This window comes from Microchirus variegatus, assembly GCF_963457635.1.
Source record: "Microchirus variegatus genome assembly, chromosome: 18".
Classification (NCBI taxonomy): domain Eukaryota; kingdom Metazoa; phylum Chordata; class Actinopteri; order Pleuronectiformes; family Soleidae; genus Microchirus; species Microchirus variegatus.
This window is the reverse complement of record NC_139819.1, coordinates 12,100,473-12,122,406: the sequence shown is the minus strand read 5'-3', so window position 1 is coordinate 12,122,406 and position 21,934 is coordinate 12,100,473. Positions and strand designations below refer to the sequence as shown.

Sequence of the window (21,934 nt, the reverse complement as noted above, 5' to 3'; positions counted from 1 at the left end):
CTGGATTAGGTAAAACATTTATTACAACAATATAGATAAAATTACTTTGCCATATGTAAATCCGTTAACACGGTGAAACATGTTGAATCGGTGTGTTCACTCAAATTTACAAACGTATGTAGCATGCAGGCTTAAATTAAACAAATATTTACCTTGCGTTAAATTGATATTGTTAGCCTGCCGTTGTTGACCCTTCAACTGCAATTTGCAATTTTACAAGTTGAATGTACAGCTTGGTTCACATTTTCAACAAAAACCTTACTACAAACCTTACGGTTGGGGTTTTTCCTCTGTAATGGGAAACATTATTTTAAACAAGGTGTATCTAATAACCGATTACGAGTCAAATGTTTGTGGAAACAGAATGTGCTTATTTAAAATAAATGCGTTTGTTCCGTTGTTTGTCCTAAATTTGTCTTCGTAGTGACTCCAGCTGCTGTGGCTTCAGGGCGTCATTGTGCGTAGTGTTTACGCATATGCCGGTATAAAGAAATTCTCGGTCGCAATCTAAGTGGTTCCTACAAAACGCAATGGTCATATTTATTTGAATTAAATTATGTTTCTCTTGCAATTCAACTGAACCCCTTCGTCTTCCTGCGTCGGGCTTTTCACTGCGCAATGTGTGCGCAGCTTTGAGTGTCACGTGAATCGTCTCGTGAGACCAGGAAGCAGAAGCAAAACAGTGTTTGTGGAGGTTGATGCTACTTTTCGCAAACACTTTCAGCGCTTTTATTTTTCATCTGTTGAACGCAGAAGGCGACAATGACATCTATTATAAAAGAAACACGAAGGTGGGTGACTCTTCCTTTTTTAATGTCATTTTTAAGCTATATTTAGGCACAACTATCCCGATTAACGGTACATTGCATATGTTTCATGGTAGAAAGCATTGTATTAGACAGGAGAACTGTCGCTATTTTTTCTTTTCATTGTCGTAAAATGTAATATTTTGTCAGTTCTCCTTACTGTTTTATTATTAAGACTGTACGATGTGCAGCTGTATTAAAGAGGGCATAGTAAATCAAGTTTAGCATGAAAATGGGTTTTAGCTTATACATTAATACTTGTTTAAATTGCTTAAAAAAATGTAAATATGGTTGCTAGAAAGTGGTGATGGTCAATCAAAGATCAACAGTTAAGTGTATATGTCTAATAAAGGTTGGTTTGTAATTAATTTACCTGTAGTGTCAGAAAATAGTGAGTATTGTGAGCACAGAGTTAAACATGTCTACACACAGGTAAAGTTCTTGCATTGCATTTACATGCTTATAGGTTGCCATGCCAAAAAACTGCCATCCTTAAAAGACATCTACATGTGAGATTAAAACCAAAGTAAGAGCTCACTCTACAGATAGTGTGCATAATTATCATCCCATGTCCAGTAATCAGTAACTGTAACAGTAATGCATGTCTCAGGTACTTCAGGTTCATACTTCACCTTTTATTGACATTTTTCTGGCAGGAAACGTCTTAAAGGATTCTAAATCTTTCTTAAAGGAAAGGAGCGAGTACTTTGGAGACAAGAGCCTAAGCATTATGCTATGAAAGACTCTTAAATAAAAAATATTTTTGCTTGACAAATTAACAAATTATGTATCTAAATAATAAGGTGATGCAAATGTTTGGAAGGTGCACCTTCAGTAACAAAAAGCAAAACAGTTGTAAGATGCAGAAACTAGGCTTTTTCCTTTTGATTGCGCAATATTGCCTTAGTTTATATTGCATGAAGGGTTAGATTGCTTGTGAAATGGGTAGATGTGTCTTTATACTCCCATTTACAGATAATATTGTATAACCATATCTGATTGTTCACTCTCGTAGAGCCTGTTCCAGTTAGTTGCTGCTGTGTTTGTCAGCGCGCTGAGGTATCGTTTCAAAATTCACACAGTGATACTCATCTGCACACTGTCTTAAATTTCATATTAAGAGACTTCAATCTATTTCTGAAGCATTGCAATTAAGGCTGTTATTGCAAATGATGCAGTGTTTACAGTTTTGTTCACTACTTTGGGATCAATTGTTTCCACTTCCGTTGCACCTGCCTCTTGAATGGATGTATGGAATGATGTTCTTGTTCAGAGCATGCTGCCGTCATTAACGCTCACGACTCTTCTCCCCGAACAGCATAAAAGAAGCGGTGACTTTCATCAATGCAATTGATGTGAACAAGTTCTCCCGGCTGATCTCTCGCATTATACAAAAGCTTCATCTGAAGGTAATGATGCTGCAGTATTATCTGTGCCAGCGAGGTTTTTTTTAAGGATTTTTGCAGCATAACTGCTGTGCTAACTAGAGCAGTGCGTAGTGTGTACATAATGACTTGCTGAGGGCATCAGGGAGACTTGTCTCTTAATAAAGCAGAGTCTTGGCTTGCACTGATCAATCTTGGCTGTCATTAGGTGTTGGTGATTACTTAAAACAAACAAACATACAGTTTTTTATATTTTCTTCACACACTAAAACAAAATGATGTGCCTTTTGTTGAACAAAAATGTGGCATTCAACAGGTAATTTGGCAGTATGTTGGAAACATTGTCACTAATGCCGTTTCTTCCAGCAAGCTCATAATGGAAGGATGACATTTCTTTTCAAAGATCGTCTTGAATAAATCGTCACTTATCCTGTGTTTCTGCTCTGTAAAGCCAAAATGTCTACTGCGGAAATGATCTGTTTAGATTGTGATGTTCGACGTTGTGATTGTCATAAGTTTGCCATTTTTACCCACAATGTATGCTTTTGTTTTGATACTGTATTTATGTCTGTTACCAGAAGCATCTTTTCATTTGTTTTCAGTTCTCAAAAATAGGACTGAACAATTTTGAATAAATATCTAATTGTGATTATTTTGATATGATTCGCGATATCGGAGGGAATGGCAGTTTTTACATCATCGTTCTCATTTTCATTCCAATAAACATATTTAAAAGGATTAATTTGTGACAGTGCAGCTCTGTGAGAACTGAGGATGTTCTCTTCAGTCTGTAGAACAACAGGTGTAATAATAATTCATCTAAAATTAGATTTTGGCTTGAACAAACATTGCGTTTTCCTGTGATTTGAAAATTGCAGTAAGCTGTATTGCGATTTAGATAAATTGTTCAGCCCTACTCAAAAAGTGACGGTCTAAAACTAAATTGTATTGTATTTCTTCTTAGGGAGAACGGACATTCAGTGAAGACGAGGAACAAAAACTTCAGGCCGCTCTCTCGCTTGACAAAGAGTCGCTCGGTCTAGTTCTGGAAACTGCTGCCTTCATATTAGAGCAGGTGAGTAGTGACCACCTGAGAATTCTTTCATGTAGTAATAGTTTTATTTGTTTAAGCTGCAATAATGTGAAAAACCCATTTCAAAGTTGTCCATCTTTCATTGACTGCTTGTATCATATGATTCCACCCGATAAAACACAAGAATACTACTAACCAATTTAAGGTATCTACAGAGCCCCGCTTTGTCCGTTAAAACACACGAGAGTGCTGGTGAGGGCACCGGTATCTGTAAACCGGAAGTCCACAAAGTCCACGAAAAAGTTCTATTCTTGGCTCCACAGTGCAGCACAGAGTCCTACACAAACTTCCTGCCTCAGAGGATTTATCTGTCCATTGGATACATGTTATATATGACAGCAATGTGCCTGCTAGAGCCTGCAAATGATCACTTTTTCAAATGCTAACTGCTGTTAGCTCACAGTAGCCTCTGTGGTTGATGTCATTTCCTGTCCCTTAAGTTTTGTTTTACTTTTTTTTTTAAGGTGGACCTAAAGAGATACTATGAAACCAAGTGTTCTGAACAGGGCTGTTTAGGCAGGGTGATTGAACTGCTGTGGTGCTTCATCCTTATGGTATTTTGACCAAAGCATGTCAGACATGTTCATTAGGACACCAGGGAACTAGGTTCATTCTTGGAGAAATTGGGTATAATATGACCCCTTTAATCTTTTAGTGTGGATCCCATTATGAGTCAGTTTCTCCAGCTGGTGTCACTGTTGCGTTGGGTTTTATTGCAACAATCTTGACTGGTATAGGAAAAGGAAATGATGGTAACTTGGTAGAGTTAATTCATTGATTGTATACATATCTTCCACATAAAGGTTGTAGGGCAAAGGGCAGGACAGGTCACCAATCCCCTGCAGGGCCAACAACATACAGACATGACGAACACCAGTAACTTCTCTGCTGTGTATTTGCTTCTCTCTAGGCTGTGTATCATAATGTAAAGCCGGCCGCTCTGCAGCAGCAGCTGGAAGCGGTTCATCTAAGCTCAGACAAGGCAGAGGTTTTCTCTCAAATGTGGGCCACTGCTGGACCAGAGCTGGTGGAAAAGCTTAAGAACAACATCTTTTCCTCAAAGAAGGTACATAACTCTAGCCTACACCTACATGACACCATTGTAACCTAACCCTGACCTTGTTTCCATGCACAATTAAGCTACAGCTACTGAATAAGACTACTGTCATTGTCCCAGTATGCAAGCAGGGAATCGATTTATTGAATTAACCGTTTTCGCCTCATGGATTTATTATTATAAGAGCCTCTTGTATATCCACGGAGGAGTCCAGACCATCTCCACTTCTCTAGGTGGAAATCAACCCTCTTTCACCTTGTTAGTTTTAGAAGGTTTTTGGTTTGGCTGGTTTAGTTGTTGGAGTCTAACTCCCATCCATTAACTGAAAATATATTATTTAAGATGACAGCATTATTAGATCTCTCCAAAAGTCCACGAAAGTTATCTGCTATCTTATTCTGTGTACTTGGTTCTTCTATTATTTAATCAGGCGTTGGGAACTGTGACACACATGCACAGAGCTCCAAGACCAGATTAAGCCCGACTGTGGTCCAACATGGTCCTGAACATGTCCAACTTCATCATTACAATGATAACTTACTGTTACATCACTACCAGAGTAGCTAGCTTTGCTTGCAAACATACTTATATTTAAAATGTTAATTTACTGTAACAACTACAATGCTACTCTTAATAAACATGAGACATCAATACTCTGACCATGACATTGTCCACTCTAGGATACCGTTGATTTTAGGCTTAATAGCTTAGCTGACATAGATAGCCAAGTGTGGTTAAAAAACTGATGTGATGAGCACCAAATACCTACAGTATAAATGTGACTTAAGTATACAAAGACACAACTACAGATATGATAGTAATATGTAATAATACATAGCCAACATAAAAACAGAAAGATCACCTCGGTATCCTTGAGCTGCAGTCTTGTTTACCTCAGATCTCCATGGCGACCATTGAGCACCGTTTACCACTTTATTAATAAAAACAGCTGTGCGGTGGCACCCCTAAATCATCATGTATTGAAAAAATATTTTGCATGTGTTGCTTCTACATATATTGGAACACTTTTAGCACCCAGCCATATCAAAATTCAAGAATTGTTTTTTGATGCTCCCTAATGTACGTACGTGCATTAGTAGTTGGACTGAAATTGTACTATATCCAACTTCTTAAAGTTGATTCAAGACATCAAGTCGACCTCCTTTTGTATAATATTTTTTTTTTCTTAAGATTTGAGCTGAACAAAGGATTCGTGTCACAGCTCACAACTTGTTAGATTACATTGATGAAGCAGTGACACTTCAAATCACACTTCAAAACAGTGACGGTGCTTCTTTCAAACGAGAGAAATTGGGGAGTAAATAACACGGCAGGTGTCAGTCAGTCACAATATGCAGGAGTTGTTGCCGCTGTCGTACTTTCACACTATATCTCACCTGAACGTGTCTCACCACTCATCCTCGTCTACCCCATGAATTTGTCGCTGCCAGCAGAATCTACGACAGCCGTAGATCGTCACGTCGATGTCTCCTACTGTGTTGATTTTGAGAAAAAGTCGAGTCACACAGGAGTGTACATAAAAAAGCTTTCTTAGCCACGGTTTTACAATGTAGAAACATCATTTCTTAGAATTTGGTTTCAGCTTTCACAGGATTTACCGCTTGTCGTTAAAGAAACCAGCAGAGACATGAATTCCTACCATGTGTCTTTCTGTCAACTACTTATAATAAATCAGTAGTTGGCCAATAGAATCCTAAAGTTTGTTTGTAAATTAACATTTTGCATTTACACTATATATAATTTCAGCATTCTACGTATACGCAATATTAAAGCTTTGTAAACAAATAGATGTGTAGTCTTATACTCGGCTCTTCAAATATATTTTCATAACAAAACTGTAATGCAGGCCTGTTTGATGACAGAGTAATCACAGATTTGTCTTTTTCTAATGACTAGTGATTTCTTTTTTATTATTACTAGTGCAGTGCCCGTAGGAAGTATGTATTCCTATAGTGGGAGCTGAAGATGATTTTTCATGGTAATGTTATGGTAATGCATGATAAGGTACATAAAGGCTAACATAATACAAACACTGTGCAACCTCATTAGGCACAACGCATTTTTTTTTTTTTGCTTTGTGCCTAATGAGGTAGCCTCGCTAGCTTACCTTTGGAAACGGGTTCGCCAAGTTAACCGCAATAGTAGCATGCTAATGCTAAATAAATATGTGCTTGTGTATTGGTGAATGGACACCGACTTGTCATTTCAGTAGAACACCATGTTGAACTGTGTGAAAATGTCTCACCCACCGTGAGGACAGCCTCTTCACTCCCACCTCACCGCTACAGACAGCACAACTGCTGCTGATGAGCCGCTGCCTGCCTCGTGTAGTGTGATAAATTAAAATTACTCTAAAAAATCAAAAGGATGCGCACCATCGGGCCATGCTCAACCCATATCCAAAGTCTTAAGGCGGTCTGACTAACGGTCAGCAAGATATGCCTGTCACAGACAGACAGACAGACAGACAGACGTAACTTGCTTTATAGATAGATGCCATGGTCATTTTATGATACGTTTATAATTTCTAATTTCATCTATCTATAATATATTCATTTTTTCCACAAAGTAAAATAAGTAACCCAAACAGGTGTGGTGTTTATTCATGCTAATGTGAATGTGTTGTTCCAGTTATAAATAACGTGGCCTGGCCCTCTCCTCACCTCACACCTGTCCTCCGTCGCCGTAGAAGCGAAGCACCCAGACCCGATAAGTCACACAAGTTTATTATTATGGCCTCTCTCTGCATCATAAAACACTTAACTGTCCTGCCGTGACTCTGGTGTTAATCCATCACATGGCTGCAGCTGACTGATGAGGTATTTCTCAGTAAATCAACCAGGCAGGGAAGGGAATTGGCCGAGTCTGGTGTCGTGACTTACTAAGCGGGTTCTTTTGCCTGACTTTAACTGAAAATAGACCTTTTTCACATTTTATAGATGCGGAACAAAAAAGTAAGGATACGTTTCTGATAACTGACATGTTTAATTAATTGTTATTAGTTGACTGAACAAGCAAAAGTATACAAAAATAAATGTTTATGGTAATTCTGTACAATAATGACAGGGTTATACACTTATTTTCAATGGTTTATCAAGTTGTCACTTGGCAGAGAATCTGTTTTGATAATCCTTTTTCATAAGCTTTTCTTTGTTTATTCACGTTTCTATTAGTTATAAGCTTTAATGTTAAAGGCGATTAAATTGAGTGAATTGTTGAGCGGGAAAAAATGGTCAGAAGATGAATTAAAAAAATAAAATGTATGCTTGGTTGCCGTGAAACATTTATGTTCAGAAATATTTCTAGCTGTTTTGTGTGAAGTGCTACCTTTTCATAGCCTTTCAACATTTATCAAGGTCATCATTTTAAAGTGTGATGCTTTATTCAAATTATGTTTCAGCTGGAATACGTTGGTTGGCAGTTAAACCTACAGATGGCCCAGTCCAGCCAATCTACACTCAAATCTCCCAGTGCTGTCTTACAACTGGGATTGGGCAAAGAAGATTCTGAGGTATGGCACACGCACACGGTCGGACACATTATTTTTTTACAGTTATTTATTCATTTTATTCTGTTATCTTTAATTCTTTATTACATCGTTACACAAACTGACCGTTTTCAAACAGCTGGCATCTACAATCTGTTATTAATAGATGTTAATCCCACTGCTCTCTAACCCAGAAGTGGGTGTACATCTGGCTCCAGAGTAACTGCAGTGTAAAGACCAGAGATCAGGGAGCTTGTTATATGAACCCAGGGTTTCTTTGTTCCCTTGAGATGCACACTGTAGCAAAAATTTGGACAGTGTGTGCGTTCAGTGGGTTTTTTGCTGTAGCTGCATCGAACTCTATCCTTTTTATGCACAGTATCGAGGCTTTCCACCTTTAAAACATGTTTTAGATCTAATTAAGATAGCTGCTCTATTTAGTTAATTATCAGTTAATGGTTCCCTTGTTCATATGCATTATCTTGCACAAGGTGTTGGATTAAAATAGTAAATACATAAGAAGCCTTTGTTGCTCCCAGTATCTTTTATTATGATGGGAATTACTCGCTCTCCTTTTCTACTCATTTGTATTCGGTGGCATTTGTTTGGATTCCAATTAGTTAATGCTATGACGTCTTGGCTGTTACATTAACTACATGAGTCGCTCTCGCTAATTTCTTTAGAGTCACTCTTTGGCTTTCGCGTGAGAACGCTTTTTATCTATCGTTTAATGATTTTCAAGCCCTTTGAAGTATGTGATTTGTTTATCTCGACTTAATCTTCTGACAACTATGGTGAAAAAACTGTAGAATTTTTTTAAAAATGCATCTTTAACATCTTTAATATTCAGTATATTTTGCTTGGATACAGAAATTTCAGTTCTGGCTTCTAGGCATTTCATTAGTTTCTTCTCTTTCTTTAAAAAACAAAACAAAACAAAACAAAAAAAACAGTTTTTGTAGCAAAATGGTGGGGCTGATTATCTTCGGAGCCCGCCTGGGTGTCGTTCCAGCTGAATAGTTAAGTATCTTCTTGCTTTGTATTCAGTCCCGGGAGAATCCAGGCTCAGCCTAAACGTGGAATTAGGCATGACATATTCAAATTGTTGCGGTCTTCTTAAATGTGGGCATATAGGCGTAGGTTAGAATAAAAAAAACAAACATTTTTTCTTTATCTTTTGAATGCAACATCAGAGGGATTTTTTGTGTTATGGACTATATGCCCTAGGCTATAGCAAAACGAGGCATACATTTATTTAAATCCACTTACACAATTCCTCTTGTGGGTGGATATAACTGGGGGTCTTAAACAAGGCTGATTAGAAGTGTGGAGGAATTGGCTTCAGTGAGTATCTTGTCAGGCTGCAGGGGGCACTGTTGTATCACAGTTAGAGAGCATCCGACTGGCAGTAAAGTACTTAAGAGATTGACAGTTGCCTTTTTTTTTTTTTTTTACCCTTCATTTTCATCTGTGTTTTTAGATTGCAGTACGTTTGTTGTCATCCAAACTCGCAACTTTTAGGCAGTCAAAACTGACTGAAGAGTTCAGTGATTCTGGGGAAAATGAAATTTAGCTGCAAGCATCAAACTAATTAGACAGAGCAGACGTCCAGCTCTCCCCCCTTCTAAAAAGAAGGGTAGACATCGCTGCAAATAAGAGAAATTGGGGATACAAAATTGTCAGATATATGTGGTTGTAAGGGAAAGGAGGAAAACTCAGGAAAACCATACAGGAGGAAGGTTAATGAAGACGAGGAAGATAAATGAAAGGAAGGCAAGGGTGGTCCTTTTGTAAAGTATCGATCGCATGACCGACCAGCCTCCTTCATTAGCACTCGCTCTGAGGATGAGGATAAGGAGGCTCACGTTGTGCCTCTATGGAAGAATAAACCGTGTCCACAGAACAGTGTTACAGTGTTTGAAGATTTATTAAGAGGACTTAATGGACAGCTCTTTATGTTGTAGCTGGGATTTCTTCTCCACCCCCAAACCTGTGGACAAAGAACATACACTCACCGTCTGCGTTTGGTTTTATGTGTACCTAATAAATCATCCTGTACGTTTTTCTGCTGCTGTAGATTTTCAAGGTTTCACGTAGTCTTCTTCCTTACCTTGGTACCTAGTGTGTATTTGAGTTACTGTTGCCTTTCTTTTTTTTTTTCGAAGCCATTCATCTTTAACCTCTGGCATCAACAAGGCGTTTTCACCCAGAGACCTGCTGCACACTGGATATATTTATTTTTAATTTTTATTTTTTGGACAGCTCTCTGTAAACTGTAGAGATGAGGCAGAGTATTTCAGAAACTGGTGATCTGCATGAATTTTCATGCACAGACGAGTCCTTCTGGCATCAACAGCCATGCCACTTTCAAAGTGATTTTAAATCACTTTCTGTTCTTCCCTGTCCTGATGCTCAGTTTCAACTCGAGCAGGTCGTCTTGACCATGTCTGCGCGCCTATTGCTTAAATGCATTTGAGATATTTGCTTTGATCAGTTGAACAGACGTACCGGTGGCCGGTAAGTGCTTAATGAAATTATAGAGCACCGTTTCTGCTCAAATGAAACAATCATCCCACCCCGGGGAGCTGCTGTTTCTCTCAAGTGAATTTGTATTGGATTCAGTGGAAATGTGATGGACTGCAGTAGCACTGGACTACTCACAGGTAACTGTCCTCTCACTACCACATGTTTAATGGTTTAACAGGGACTTTGCCCTTTGGTTTAATGGTCTCATTTAGTGAAGTAATGATATGTAACCTGTTGAAGGAGCTTGTTTTGGAGAAGCAACTGAGGCAGGAAAATAAAAACAGGCTATCTGCTGTCAGATGGAGAAACCAGATCAGAGCTTTGGACACAAGGAAAATGAGTATGCACAGCACAGGAGGGGTGAAGCTTGAAGATGTGGAAAATGTGACAATGGCAACAGAAGTGACGGCGGATGAATAAGGAAATGACAAAGATATAGAGGGTTATGAGATTTTCAGTTTCTCTTGCAATTCACTGTGGCACAATGTGGAATTTAGAGTAATGGCAGTAGCAAATGTCCCTATGTGATAGCGGTGGTAATAACATTTGGGATGTCACTTACTTCGTACTACTTACTTCAGGCAGTTCCAGTTCTTGATGTTTTGTAGAGTTTGTCCCCAACAACACACAAGCACCATCAATCTGCAGATTGAATCAGAGGATTTTATTTTATTTTTTATTTTTTTTAACGAAGCTCAGTTTCTACATTTCAGACCATCAATTTTAAATCATTTAAATCCTTATATTTGGGACTCTGGAGGCCCTATCAGTCGCCAAAGTGTGAAAAAAGATGACTCACTCATGTTTTTGTGGTCCTCCTCAGTCTAAGTACAGGAGATAAAACATGCAATGTTGACTTCCGTGCTCCTTGGGATGACACAAGGCGCAAAATCCCTGGAATTGTTGTCTCGCCGAGCTCCGCTTTGTCTGTAAAACACGCGAGAGTGCTGGCATGGGCAACGGCATCCGAAAACAGGAATTCCGTGAAAAGTTCTGTTCTTGGCTCCACAGTGCAGCACAGAGTCCTACACAAACTTCCAGCCTCAGAGGATTTATTATAAGAGATACTACTAAACCGAGCGTTCTGAACAGGGCTGTTTTGGCAGGGTGATTGAACTGCGGTGGTGCTTCATCCTTATGGTGTTTTGACCAAAGCATGTCACAGACATACAGTTCATTAGGACAGGGAACTAGTTTAACTTGGAGAAATAGGGTATAACATGGGACCTTTAAGTCATTTTCAAGCTGCACAGGGTTGGAAATACAAGTCCACATTCTCCATATTCTATTCTATGGTGTGGTTTGGTCTTTGTTGGATGAAGCAACTAAAGAGCCAAAAGTGGCTTTCTGCCCAGTACCACCTTCTCCTTGCTGCTGTTAGTGTTCACCACAGAAGTGTCTGATTTCCACTATATTTGAAATTGTAGAATTTTTGCTTCACTTCATATTTGTGAATTGTAAGATCTCATGCTTCTAGTTTTAGTTTGTTGGTGATGTTTTCAAATTTGGCCACATAATCCGCTTGTAACTTGATTAACAGAAGTAAGACTTGAGTTAGTGGAATAGGTCATGCACCACAATCTCTTTTGTAAGCCGGCTGCAGTGATGGTCACGATCACGGACTCACATTTGACGCACGAGCTGCCTTATTCCAGTTTCATTAAACAGGCAACAGTCTCGCATCACGTAGCAAAAGGTTTCAGGGCAAACAGATTGCAAACAGTCATTGAGCTCACTCGTTGCCAACAGTTTTGACTTAAAAAAAAACCTGGGCAGCCATGGTACAGTGGTAAAGGCAATCATATTTCAACCGGAAGTTGTGGGTTTGATCCCCAGCTCTGCTAGTCATGCTTGGGGTTGAGACATTTAAACTTGTCAGCTACATGGTTTAAGGGTGAATGGTAAAACTGTTTTGTTTCTGTAAAGCAGCTTTGTCTTTTTAATCATTAAGACAAAAAAAGTGCTACATAAAGACCATAACTCGTGTCTCATCAAAGGTCAGTTACTTTTACAGCTTGTTTGAGTAATCTTTATGGAGGGAAGAGGATGACTTTCTCTCTGTTATCTTTTGTCTTTCCATTTGTGCCCCAAACTATTACTATTCCCATTTCCTCCCCTGCATTGAGTTTTCTTTTTGTTCTTAAACATGCAAGTATACACCCTGACATTACTCTAATGAGTCTGAAAGTTGAAATCCCTCACCATTTGCCATGCTCTTCCCCCCCCTTCTACTCTATCCTGTGGCATTACAATGAGCCACAGCCCCACCAACCAAGGGTAGGGTGACGTTTATAACACAGAACATCCATTTGCAAGGCAGCCACCGCTGATTTCAATATTTATTATGGACACACTCGCCCACAAAGGCTGAGAGGGTTGGGAGCTAGTGAGCTAATGTAGGTTCTACATGCTGGTTCAGACTTCAAAGGGAAATATGGAGCTGATAGCTTCAGACAGAACTGATGACAATTGATAAAGTCATGGCCTTTTTAGGGTTTCAAACCAGAAAGGAACTAAATCATTAACAGTCTTTTATTCGTTCTTGATTTTAAATCAAATGGTAGATGGGCACAAATGGGTTTGGTTTCTACGTTCAATGATTTGCGCACACAATAAGAAATTGTCATAGGATGCCAGCCATTTTCAGTGCAGAACTGCCAAGCGTTTTACAGCATTTTGACTGATTTTCCAAGACCCAGAAAATAGTGTTCTATGACTATGTAAACACCGAAACTACTCTTCTTCCGTCAGACGTCTTTCATCAGTCTAAAGACGTCATTGGCAGCCAATGAATTAATAATTAAAATTGGTTAAAGGTGCCATATGTAAGAATGTGGCCAAAAACAGTTACTACATTCAAATTCAAAATACAGAGGTCTTTTAGGTTTCGTTTTCTGACGTAACTGGCAACCCGTGGTTGCTCGGCAGCTGAGACTCTACTGACTGCAACGATTGGTAGACGGCGGTAGGTGGCACCATATGCCAAACATGATTTCAAAACATAAACATGATTTGTGGTCTGCAAAATATTTTTTTTAATACAAATATTTTGGCTGTACTGTTGTTGTTGGTGAGTTCAGTTTGTTATATGAACATTATTCCTGAGTCTCTGTGACATATTAGGAGGATTTTATGGCCAGTTGCTTTAGATTTATTACATAATGCACCTTTAACATTTGCAGTTTTACTTGCTCCTTCCTCATGAAGCTTTAATGTTTCCGATCAGAGTTGACCCACCTGAGCTGGTGGACGTGGCCTTTTGGCTCTTAATTAATTAATTTTACCAACAGCCTTTGAATTGGAAGCTTGGGTTTAGTCTGCCCTTCGATTTGCACTGCACAAAACATGCTTTTTCAATCCAAAATAACATTGAAAAGCAACTTGAATGCACTGAACTTTGTTCTCATGTCACACATGCAAATCTTCCAAATCAGTATGTTAAAACTGTCCATTTCTTGTAGCTCATTAAAAGAAGAAAACCTAATTTCCCCCCTCAAACACCTGGCCTTGGTAGTGGTTCAGTAAGCTTCAATTGAATATGGAACTTGTGGAAATAAAACACAAAATGTCTCCAGCTGTATCGTCTTACATTTTCTTCATTTGAGGGTTCCAAGTATCAGAGCTGCTGTCAATTGCGCTCCTTAATTGGCAAATCATGTTTCTTCCAAATTATAATTTTTTTATCCTTTCTTACTGCTTTTCTACGATCTGTTTTAATTAATCCCCATAATGTCATTCTGTAATCCTCTATGTGGAACCTACACGAGCGAATCTTCCATTTGATGTCTGAAATTTTTGTGTCAAGTTGTCCCCAGCTAGTTTCGAGTGATAAGGCATCTGATTCCATTCTGTGGGCATCTGCTTATTTTTTTTTTTTCTTGTTAAATTATCAGACATGAAAGACTTTTCTTCCTGTAATTGTAATTTATTCCTGCTTTGGCTTATAGCACTAATGCTAAGTGTCACTGTGGAATGAAAGCACACAGCAACTCCACCAACACACACTCACACACATGTACACGTTGAGCCCTCTCACTGAAGGCTTTGACCTATTAAGAGTGTGATAAGTATTGCAATTACATTTTCCATTTTGGGTGCCAGATAGTGATCCGGCTTTGATTATACTTTTGGTCATTTGTTGTGTTATTCTGTCCTGTTCAGTAAAGGCAAAAATGCCCAAGAAATGCTCCGTTAGTAAGGAGGAGCTGTGATCAGAGTCTCCCTGAACATCCTTCCTTGCCTCACGTGTTTCTGTCAAACTGGCATCACGAGCAGCAGACCCGACTTTGAACGCATCTCGGAGCTCCCAACGATGTGAGTTACGTAAAAAAAAAAAAGCCACTCCATGCCTCCCACATGCTCTCGTCATGTAGACCTAACAAACAAAACACCCAGAGCAGCTCCAATCCTTTCATTTATTGTTGTAGGGATTACATGGCCCGATCAATATATTGGAGCGCTCTGATGTAAATGCTACCAAGTTCAAATCCTTCACACCATGCCACCCACCAGCCAGGCAGGACAAAGGCAGCTTTGTCTCAATCTCTACTTGCCTTGCTCTACATGTCCCAAGATGCTTTGTTGCTTTGTGTGCACATCTTTTTAAGGGTCTCCTTTTCTCTCCATCTTTCTGTCTCCTCCTCCATCTCTCCCTCAACCTCCCCCTTTCCCACTGGTGATTTGTTTTTCTGCTGTGGGATTTGGGATCCCATTCATTGAGGGCACATTGTTCAGCTCTTATCCATTCCAGAGGATGGGCCCCGAGAAGCAGAATGGGACCATGGGTGCTCTCGTCTATCCCTTCTGTTTTGCTCTCCCCTCAACTCCTAGGTCCTTGCCATAAGATGATGTCATGGCTTTTATTTGCTCCAGGGGTGTACCCATTGATTTTCTCTCCCTATTACACACTCTCTATATCTCCCTCTTCCACCCACCGCACCACCCTCCGATCCTCCACTTGTCTTTTTCTCTGGGAGTCCCTTTGCCAGATTCTTTAGCCTCTCATAAGGTGCCTTGGGGATTTTGGGATGTTTGGATGTTGTTTAGTACACGCTTGACACTCAGACAGGGAAGCCATCAACCCCACAAATCCAACTCCAACTCCTATTTAAATCTCATTGATTTAACATCCCCCCCTTTTATTCGCACATCTCTCACTTCTGTGATCAGCTTTTATTTCTGTCTCATTATTCAGCCTGTTTTGTTTCACACCCAGTTTGTGAAATAATCATTAATCCCTTGATAATGTGGTGCCATTTTGCCACAGCCGGTAGCGATGGTAAAAGAGTGCTTAAGACTGAGCGTTTCAGATGTGCATGTTTCCCCCCCCCTCTCTCCTTATTTCAGTTTTTTGTTGGAGTTTATTTCTGAGAGGCTTCTTTGCCTCTTGGCTGAACTATGCTGGGGTGAGGAATCTATTTCAGCTTAAACAAGATGCACTGATTGCAGCAGCACAGAGCCAAATCACAACCATTCATCTCAGCGAAAGTTGGCTCATGTGCATGTGTGCTGTAAAGACACTGGGGTTTGTAATGAAAATGCCAAATATTTGTAAAATGCAGATGTACATTATTGCATCATGAACAGATTTGGGTATTCATCATGTTGGTGCGTTTTCAATCGTTGTACCGGTCTTTTGTTTTCTGAATTGTGTGTTGAGGCAGTCGTCTTTGTCTGTGATTGTGTTTTTAACGGCAATGAAAGGATATGAGCCATAGGCCACTTCCATTGAAATAATGATTATAATGAGTGGGTTGGAGTCTGGCACAGTTGTCAACTGACATGCAGTGATAGGGCACAGAGTGCTTCCTCCCCCTGTATCAACAAATTGTCACAGGTGTCAAATTGAACACTGAACTGCTTTGATGTTACACTGGCATTTGACTTGTTTTAAGCTAAAGTATTGCTTTGAAAACAGTCTTTATGGATAGAACGTCATGTGTAGATGGCTCTGTATTGTTTGATGTTTTAGAGGTAATGCAGATTAAATTACTTCCTCCTCCTTACATCCCATATTATAACCTATTTCTCCAAGTTAACCTAGTTCCCTGGTGTCCAAATGAACATGTCTGTGACATGCTTTTGTCAAAATACCATAAGGATGAAGCACCACAGCAGTTCAATCACCCTGCCAAAACAGCCCTGTTCAGAACACTCTGTTTAGTAGTATCTCTTTAGGTCCACCTTAAAGGCCAACCATAAAACAAAACTTAAAGGACAGGAAATTACATCAGCCACAGAGGCTACGGAGTTAACAGCAGTTAGCATTTGGAAAAGTGATCATTTGCAGGCTCTAGCAGGCACATTGCAGTCATGGCTCAGTGGGAGAGCGAGTTGTCTTTCAACTTGAAGGTTGTGGGTTCGATTCCTGGCTCCGCTAGTCTACAAGCCGATGTGTCCTTGGGCAAGACACTTAACGTTGCTCGTGTGAGTCGGTATGAAAGATGAGCGGTATGAGGTGAGTGAATGGGTGAATGGAAACTGTAGTGTAAAGCAGCTTTGAGTGGTCATCAAGACTAGAAAAGCGCTATATAAATACAAAACCATTTACCATATATAACATGTATCCACTGGACAGATAAATCCTCTGAGGCTGGAAGTTTGTGTAGCACTCTGTGCTGCACTGTGGAGCCAAGAATAGAACTGTTGCCCTCTCCAGCGGACAAATGAGACAACAATTCCAGGAATTTAGCGCATTGTGATGTCCAAATGAGTGCGGAAGAGTTACCAAATACAACTGCACCCGTGTCTACTGATATAAGGGAGTCTTCGACAAAACTCAATAAAAGCATCATTTTCTACAATATAAACAGGCAAAAATGTATACAAACTTATTCAAACAAACTAAAGAGAAAGTACAAATTTGACAATAAGTTGAATACACCATAGGTATATTTGAGCTGCAGTTGATCAGAGATTTTAGCTTTTATTAGAGGGACAAATGAAATGTTCTCACACAAGAATTTTTTTTCCTCTCTTTCACATTCACAAACACACATTTTTGTCCTCCCCCTCTGTCCTTGTGTATGAGAAGGACACAGTCTACATACCATCGGGGAATAGGCCGGCTGCCTTGGCAATCTTCTAGATTTGCCTCATCGTGGAATAAACAGGCCTTACACTTGTGAGCAGCAGCCGTTACTCGTCTTGCGCAAGCATTCTTTCTCCTAAACTAAACCACCCACAGGTCACTTGCCCATGGCCCCACTTCAACCTCTTGCCAACGTAATACATTAAAATGCACAGTGTTTCAAAACAGGCCTTGGCTGAAGGGGTTGAGAGCCACTTATCCCAGTTCCTGGCCCACTGATGGTTTTTGCAGAGCTTTAGCCTTGATTCAAGCTACTCGACACATTTCTAACCATGTTGTAGTAAGCGGATTCAGAGGTCATCTCAAAATTAAAAACTCTGAAACTTTTTTTTTTTTAACTCTTGCATTTTCTTTTTGCAAATCTTTGCAGCTTTTTCCTGAAGCCTGCTCTTCAGTATAACCTAAATTCTAATATTTTTCAGCCTTGTTGGAAAGAAGAAATAGTTTGTGGTCCTGGCAGCAGAGGCTGGCACATGACAAGACACCTTTCCTCCTTTTTGTCATATTGGGCAGCAGCACCCAGCTGCCACCACCATAATCATCTTGTTATGGCTTGTACACAACTCATGTTCCTCATGGCTTGTTTATCTTAGAGCTCAAGCTGTTGAGTGTCTCCTTTCTTTCTGGCTCTGCAACATCAAGCCTCTTGATTTAAATGCTATTAACTGTGAAGATGTATTTTGGACTTCAAGACCCTGGCATGAATTTTAGGAACATGACACATTTAGGTCAGTAAAAGGTGAACTTGTGGTTTTGTCTGACAATTATTTTCTCGATTAATCAAGTAATCGTTTGGTCCATAAAATGTCAGAAAATGTTAAAAAAAAATGTTGATCAGTGTTTGTCAAATCTGGAAATGACGATGTTCTCAAAGGTCTTGTTTTTGTCCAGAAACCAGAAGAAACCAAAAGAAAACTTTAGGGAGCTAATGGTATAAATGACCACTAATACTACTAATAATCAATAGTAATAAAAAAACATATCAGTCAATCTCTAGTATGCAACTGGTTGGAATACAAAGGTGACTTCCAGAAAAAGCCCAAGAGGATCAGTCACTTCATCAGGGAGTGAGCCAAAGCTCATGATATTTTCTTGAAAGCAAGAAAATATTCACATTTAAGAAGACAAAACAATCAGAAATCTTGCTTTAATCATGAAAAAAAGCTTCAAATCGATTATCAAAATAGTTGACAATTAATTTAGTAATCGATTAATAATCGAGTAATTGTTTCAGCTATAGATGGGTTTGCACATTCCAAATAAGCAACGTTATGAAATAACGCCTCTTTCTGTGATTTATTAGTCAATTAGTAGATTAAACGGCAATGGGGAAGATAAAAATGACTTGTGCCAAAGAACTGGCTTAACTGAAACTCGCTTCCACAGCATGTGTGTCTACTAGACACATGAGCGATCATGGTACCAGATGCTGAAGAAATCAGCTTTTCGCCTGCAGCTCTTCATCTAAAAAAACTCGCTCTTCTGCCTTGTTCTGTTCCACTCTGCCACATCCAAAAATATGATAAGGCTGCCAAAGAAATAAACCAAGAAAGAGAATGCCCTTTGTTTTGTAGAACAACTTGATGAATGAACATGGTTTGCACGAACCAGAGTGACAAATAATGTTGTTTCCTGTGACAGCGCAAGATTTCAACAGCTTAATGCAAAACAGTCGGTACATTTACATGTTTTTAGAAAAAGTGGTGTTGTGTTTGGCACATGCAGGTGGTTGAGGGAGCGCTTGTTTTTGCTTTGCGATCACATGCATTTTCAGTGTCAAATGATCTCTGTCATGGGAAGTCAATAGTGTGATTAAAATGATTTAAACACGGACCAAGTTTTTAGGTTTTAAAGGGTACGTATAGTGCAAAATCAACTTTTTAATCATTTCAATCCTTATATTTGGGACTCTGGAGGTCCTATCAGTCGGCAAAGTGTGAAAAAAGATGACTCATTCATGTTTTTGTGCTCCTCCTCATTCTAAATACAGGAGATAAAACATGCGATGTTGACTTCCGCCCTCACTGGGACGTCAAATTCCTGGAATTGTTGTCTCGTGAAGGTCCGTTTTGTCCGTCAACCGGAAGACCGCAAGTCCGCGAAAAGTTCTATTCTTGGCTCCACAGTGCAGCGCAGAGTCCTACACGAACTTCCAGCCTCAGAGGAGTTATCTGTCCAGTGGATACATGCTATATATGACAGCAATGTGCCTGCTAGAGCCTGCAAATGATCACTTTTCCAAATGCTAACTGCTGTTAGCTCCCAGTAGCCTCTGTGGCTGATGTAATTTCCTGTCCCTTTGTTTAGATACTACTAAATTTTGACCAAAGCATGCATTCATTAGGACAACAAGGGAACTTGTTTAAAACTTGGAGAAATAGGGTATAATATAGTCCTTTAATGTTCACATATTTAAACACTACAGCAATAAATGGTAAAGATCAATAGCAAGGAGTGGCCACTTTGCATCAGCAGTAACTCACCAAAGTTGTTGCAGCTGTGGAAGAGAAGACAATAGAGAGGCTGAAATGTCAATTTTAGAAAAAGGTGAGTCCAGTGTAGGAATGGCAGACCTCAAACTAATATGTAGGGGTTATTCTACCACAGAAATATAATGACTGCTATTGCTGGGGAAGAAAAGCCAGCCATGTAGTAAAATTCTATATGTTTTTCTCCTGTTTTGATGTTTTCCATGTTCAGACCAAGCTTTGAGAAAATACCTCTGAATGCTGACGGAAACCTGCGTTACATGTTTTAATGAAGGTCATTTCAGGTACCATCTTCTTGATGTGGCCATGGCCTACATTCAAGTGTTGAAAGACTTGAGGGTTGAGCCGAGCACCATGTAAACACTAAGCTTTGGATGAATAGCCTACGGAGCCACAGCTCCCTCTGCCCACGGATAAACTGCCAGCTGTATTCTCTCCAATTCACGGTTTTGGCAGTTTTTAGGTGCTTAATGTGATTTGTCTCCTTTTGAGGTTTGCACCCTCCATCTCAGAGCTGTGGGAGATGCCAACAAAGAATGTAAAAGTACTACTCTACTTCCAGTCATTTCTTTTTATCTCAGTTAGATGCGATTCAACGTTCAGAGTTCTGTACATGCTGCTTTTAAAACTTTAAAAAAAATCTATTTTCCTTGTTGCCTTTGATCAAGTTCTTTCTTGTTCCTCCCCGCCTTTGCCTCATGGCATGCATCATAACAAAGGTGGCTTTGTGAACCTTTGAACATCTAAATTGATGTTTTTGAAGCTGAACATCGTCTTAAACCTGTCTCTGGCCATACATCGCAATCGGAACTCTTCTCTTTATTTACTCTCTGTTGCTCTTCTCCCGATTGTTGCTGGCTGTTTAAGAATGGAGGAGAAATGTACTGTGTGAGTAGTTGAAGACTGAGAAAGCTATATTTGGCTGCTCTAAAGGATGAGTCACACTGACGTGAATAGATAAATAATTATCCTTCCATCACTTCCCGAAAATCAAATTTTTTCGTCAACACCATTTTCTTACTGTCATTTCTTTTTTTTTTTGCTTTCTGCTGTCACTCGTCTTTTTTTTTTTACTTTAGATATACCTTTCTTTCCTCATCTTTTTCTACATTTTTACATCGTAAACAACATTTTGCCCCTTTGACAGCTATTAAAGAAAGAAGCATTTTAATTATAGACTGTACTCGTCTGACAAAAACTGAAACGTAGCCTCACATGATCAGATGTAAGGAAAGTGCTAAGAATCCATTAAAACGTCTTCATGCACTTTCCTTTAGCAGCTGGGAAAGAAATGAGCAGCACAAGTAATTTGAAATTTTGATTAAATCTGTTGATTGTTTGAAGCATAGTGACTGCATATTGTCTATTTTATAATTGTTTGAAACGCCTTTCTCTCCTGTTCAGATTTGGCAACACTGGAGCTTTTTTGCACCTGCTCTAAACCAAAAATCAAACTTTTCTTTGTGTACAAACAAGTTAAAGGTGCATTATGTAATAAATCTAAAGCAACTGGCCGTAAACTCCTAATATGTCACAGAGACTCAGGAATAATATTCATATAACAAACTGAACTCACCAGCAACAATAGTACAGCTTAAATATTCACATAAAAAAAACAAAAAACTTTTGTGGACCGCAAATCATGTTTATGTTTTGAAATCATGTTTTGGCATGTGGCGCCACCTACCGCCACCTACCAATTATCGCAGTCAGTAGAGTCTCAGCTGCCAAGCAACCATGGGTTGCCAGTTAAATCTGAACTACAATGACGGACGGAGAAAATGAAACCTAAAAGACCTCGGTATTTTGAATTTGAGTGTAGTAACTGTTTTTGGCCACATTCTTACACATGGCGCCTTTAAACACCATTAAAACCATGTTCGTGTATGCGTATGCATGTTGGAAGCGTCTGCTGTTTGGAACCACTGTAAAAAATCTGACATGGCCCGTCTGTCTGCACTAATTTTAAAGGACATTTAT

The 21,934-nt window shown here is 39.4% G+C and overlaps 1 protein-coding gene across 1 annotated transcript in view; it reads left to right on the top strand.

Annotated features, from left to right (window-relative positions):
- Nucleotides 1-681: 681 nt before the first annotated feature.
- Nucleotides 682-21,934, top strand: part of commd10 (COMM domain containing 10) — a 62,393-nt gene continuing 41,140 nt past the window's right edge. The window contains exons 1-5 of the mRNA XM_083904990.1: nucleotides 682-791; nucleotides 2,125-2,215; nucleotides 3,156-3,266; nucleotides 4,195-4,350; nucleotides 7,763-7,873. Of these exons, the coding sequence (XP_083761116.1) occupies nucleotides 763-791; nucleotides 2,125-2,215; nucleotides 3,156-3,266; nucleotides 4,195-4,350; nucleotides 7,763-7,873 (498 nt within the window). The 5' untranslated portion in view covers nucleotides 682-762. The remainder of the gene's footprint in view (nucleotides 792-2,124; nucleotides 2,216-3,155; nucleotides 3,267-4,194; nucleotides 4,351-7,762; nucleotides 7,874-21,934) is intronic.